Here is a 4,473-nt window from a genome sequence, read left to right as displayed (position 1 = left end):
AGGGGAGGGGCCTCAGCAGGGAAGAAGAAGAAGAGGAGGAGGAGGAAGAAGAAGAAAAAGAAGAAGAGGAGGAGGAGGAAGAAGAAGAAAAAGAAGAAGAGGAGGAGGAGGAAGAAAAATAAGAAGAGGAAGAAGAAGAAGAAGAGGAGGAAGAAGAAGAAAAAGAGGAGGAGGAAGAAGAAGAGGAGGAGGAAGAAGAAGAGGAGGAGGAGGAGCAGCGTTCCCTCTAAGCTGAGTTAGTTTGAGCTGGCTCACAGTTTTTCAGCCTCCGGCTCAGACATTTTTGTCTCAGCTCAGGAGGAGGAGGAGGAGGAGGAGATTGGATTTATACCCTACCCTTCACTTGGAGTCTCAAGAGTGGCGTACAATCTCCTTCCCTCCCCACAACAGACACCCTGCGAAGTAGGTGGGGCTGAGAGAGCTCTTTCAAGAACTGCTCTGACAGGACTATGGCTTGCCCAAGGTCACCCAGCAGCTGCAAGTGGAGGCGTGGGGAATCAAACCCGGTTCTCCCATGCACTTAACCGTCCGTGCATTTAACCACTACACCAAACTGGCTACAAGTGCCATAGAGTCCGCCTTCCGAAGCAGCCATTTACTCCAAGGGAATGAATCTCTGTTTGGAGATCACTTGAAATCCCAGGAGACCACTGATGGTCTAACAAACCAGGTACGACTTGATGGTTTAATAAACAAGACAGAATTCAGCCGCAAGCTGTGAGTCTATATCAGGAATGACAACGGGATCTTAAAACTTGGAGAAATCAATCTATGCAGGATCTGCCGTGATGATCATGAGGAGATTGCATTTATACCCCCGCCCTTCACTACTCAAAGGAGTCTCAGAGCGCTTCGCAATCTCCTTTCCTTTCCCTCCCCACAGCTGAGTGAGTGTGAGCTAGCTCACAGTTTTTTAGCCTCCGGCTCACAGATTTTTGCCAGCTCAGGAAGGATGGCTCCAGAGCAAACTAACTGATGCGGTAGCCAGATTGCTCGCTCACAACTTTAATGCCAGTAGCTCACAAGGTAGGATTTTTGCTCACAAGACTTGACAGCTTAGAAGGGAGCATTGCCTGTGAGGTAGGCGGGGCTGAGAGAGCTCTTTCGAGGACTGCTCTTGAGAGAACAGCTCTGAGAACTTGTGACTGACCCAAGGTCACACCAGCTGCCTGTATACGGAGGAGTGAGGAATCAAACCCGGTTCTCCCAGATTAGAGTCCTAACCGCTACACCAAACTGGCTACAGCCATCCCTTTGTGGAAACCGTAGGAGGTGCTCTGTATAACCACAACATGGAAGAGAAAGAGAATAGGACTGTTTGCCTTAATGTATCTATTGGCATGTTTTCATCCTTAGACGTTTGGTGGAATGTTTGTAAACAGAAACTTTTGTTGATTGTGAAAAGGTGAAGGAGTTTCACTAAGCTCTGATAATACAAAGACATAGTTATTATGTCACAGTTGTATTTTACTGTTTACCATTCCAACCTGTGGTCACTCCTACTTTAAACCCCTTGCAGGCTGGCAACTCTAATCATGCAGCGGTCTGAAGATGAGCCTTGTGGCTTATTTTCTATTGAGGGAGGGGCCGTGGCTCAATGGTAGAGCCTCTGCTTGGCTTGCAGAAGGTCCCCGGTTCAATCCCCGGCATCTCCAGTTAAAAAGGGCCAAGGAGGAGGTGATGGGAAAGACCTCCGCCTGAGACCCTGGAGAGCTGTAAAGAGGGGCCGTGGCTCAGTGGCAGGGCCTCTGCTTGGCACGCAGAAGGTCCCAGGTTCAGTCCCCGGCACCTCCAGTTAAAAGGACCAGGCAGGAGGTGATGAGAAAGACCTCCGCCTGAGACCCTGGAGAGCTGTAAAGAGGGGCTGAGGCTCAGTGGAAGAGTCTCTGCTTGGCATGCAGAAGGTCCCAGGTTCAATCCCTGGTCTCTCCAATTGAAAGCATCAGGCAGTGGGTGATGGGAAAGACCTCAGCCTGAGACCCTGGAGAGCTGTAAAGAGGGGCTGAGGCTCAGTGGTAGAGCCTCTGCTTGGCATGCAGGAGGTCCCAGGTTCAATCCCTGGTATCTCCAATTGAAAGCATCAGGCAGTGGGTGATGGGAAAGACCTCCGCCTGAGACCCTGGAGAGCTGTAAAGAGGGGCTGTGGCTCAGTGGTAGAGCCTCTGCTTGGCATGCAGGAGGTCCCAGGTTCAGTCCCCGGCACCTCCAGTTCAAAAGGACCAGGCAGGAGGTGATGAGAAAGACCTCCGCCTGAGACCCTGGAGAGCTGTAAAGAGGGGCCGTGGCTCAGGTGTAGAGCCTCTGCTTGGTGTCAGGTAGCCCTGTCATAGTTCTGGAATGTGGAGGGGTACCCTCCCTCTCGTTCTCAGCTCCATCCTGCTCAGCTACTGTGTGCTATCTTATGCTTGACCTTGTAGATGTTCCAGCTGCAGTTTCCACGGCTGGGAAAGTTAATGGCTTTTCTGCTATGCCCGCTTGCTTTGCCGCGCACGTGAGTTCTATCCATTGGCTCATGCTTACAGGGAGAATGTTTGATTTCACTGTAAGTCAGAGGCCCTAGTACTGATGGCCATTCCTGACACAAGCTGTACACGTGTTCTTTAGGACTGGATCCACTAATAAACAGTTATCATCTTATGAAGCCCTGTGTGGTGTGACCTGACTAAGGAGGCTGACACTTGGCATGCAGAAGGTCCCAGGTTCAACCACCAGAAGCATCTCCAGCTAAAAAAGGACCAGGCAGGAGGTGATGGGAAAGACCTCCGCCTGAGACCCTGGAGAGCTGTAAAGAGGGGCTGTGGCTCAGTGGAAGAGCCTCCGCTTGGCATGCAGAAGGTCCCAGGTTCAATCCCTGGCATCTCCACTTAAAAGGAAAAGGAAGTCATTGATGGGAAAGACCTCAGTCTGAGACCCTGGAGAGCGGCTGCCAGCCAGAGCAGGCAATCCCGACCTTGATGGAGTGATGGTCTGATTCAGTATAAGGAGCTTCATGTGCCCACGTGACCCTTGCACCCAGTTGGCATCCTCTGGTCTCCCGTCCCTTGGCTTCATGGATCCCTTCCTCCCATCCTCGGCTTCTTTACCAATCTTGGAGGCAGAAGAAACCAATCCAGGGAGGTAAGGATGGGTCGTGTCCATGACCTTTCGAGATCCTGACCCCACTCACCATTTCCTGGCTCCCGTTCCTGCACGGCTGCCACGTGTGAGTGTCGTTGCTGAACTGGACCTTGTAGGAAGTCACCCAGTCGTACCTGGTGGAAGAAAAGAAGAACAAAGGGGATGAGCCCTTCAAATACTTCAATCATGTCCCCCCCTCAGCCTCCTCTTCTCTAGACTGAACATTCCCAAGTCCCCTCTCAGCCTTTCCTCATAGGGCTTCTTGGTCTCCAGGCCCTGTTGTTGGCCCTCCAGAGGAACTGGCTGGCCCCTGTGTGAGACCGGAGGCTGGACTAGGTAGACCCTCAGTGGTCTGACCCAGCAGGGCTCTTCTGAGGTTCTTATCAGGGGAAGGCCTCTACGCCCTTTTTGTTGGCCCTCTAGAGGAACTGGCCAGCCGCTGTGTGTGATGGGATGGCTGGACTAGATGGACCCTCACTGGTCTGAGCCAGCAGGGCTCTTATGGTCTTAACGGAGCACCAGCTAATGTTTCAGCATCGATCCATTCAGACACAATCGTCAGACATCCATTAACATGAAAGTTGGAGGTATGTGGGCAGTGCTAGGCGCATCTTTTTAAAATGCACACAGGCAGCTTTCCTCTTCTCTCGGCCTGTCCCTGCCGCTCAGTCTGGGTGCACTTACGTCCAGATGGAGTTCAGCCCTTGGGTGATGACCCCCGTGAAGCGCGTCGTCCGCCTGGCATCGATCTCCAGCCACTGGCTCCTGTCTTCGTGGCTCGCGCACCAGCCTCCATCGTAGAAGTCACCGTCATTGATGCCAGACTAGAACACAAGCAGGGGTAGGGGGTAGTGTTCCCTCTAATCTGAGTTAGTGTGAGCTAGCTTGCAGTTTTTTAGCCTCTGGCTCACACATTTTTGGCTTCGCTCATGAAGGATGGCTCCAGAACAAACTAATTGATGCGGTAGCCAGATCGCTCGCTCACAACTTTAATGCCAGTAGCCCACAAAGTAGAATTTTTGCTCACAAGACTCCACAGCTTAGAGGGAACATTGGTAGGGGGTGGGGAGTTAATAGAGAGAGGCTGCAAGACACACGTCCCTCCCATACATCTGGCCGAAATCCAGCCTGCAATGGCAGGAGGGGTCGTTTGGGGTCAGGCTGAGAGGCGCTTAAGGCAGGCAGACGAGCAAAAGAATCCTGAGCCCCCCAGTAGTTAGGAACAATGCTCCCTCTTAGCTGTGGGCTCTAGTTTGATGTAGTGGTTAAGTGCATGGACTCTAACCTGGGAGAACCAGGTTTGATTCCCCACGCCTCCACATGCAGCTGCTGGTGTGACTTTGGGTCAGTCACAAG

The 4,473-nt window shown here is 52.2% G+C and overlaps 1 protein-coding gene across 1 annotated transcript in view; it reads right to left on the bottom strand.

The window, feature by feature from the left end:
- Positions 1–3,941, bottom strand: part of LOC107115829 (probable carboxypeptidase X1) — a gene marked incomplete at its 5' end in the record, with an annotated part of 27,603 nt that extends 23,662 nt beyond the window's left edge. The window contains 2 exon segments of the mRNA XM_015417591.1: positions 3,167–3,251; positions 3,802–3,941. Coding sequence (XP_015273077.1) covers positions 3,167–3,251; positions 3,802–3,941 — 225 coding nt within the window.
- Positions 3,942–4,473: the final 532 nt, after the last annotated feature.

This window comes from Gekko japonicus, unplaced genomic scaffold (genome assembly GCF_001447785.1).
Source record: "Gekko japonicus isolate JY-2015 unplaced genomic scaffold, Gekko_japonicus_V1.1 scaffold4886, whole genome shotgun sequence".
In the NCBI taxonomy this organism is placed as follows: Eukaryota; Metazoa; Chordata; class Lepidosauria; order Squamata; family Gekkonidae; genus Gekko; species Gekko japonicus.
This window is presented reverse-complemented; position numbering and strand designations above follow the sequence as displayed.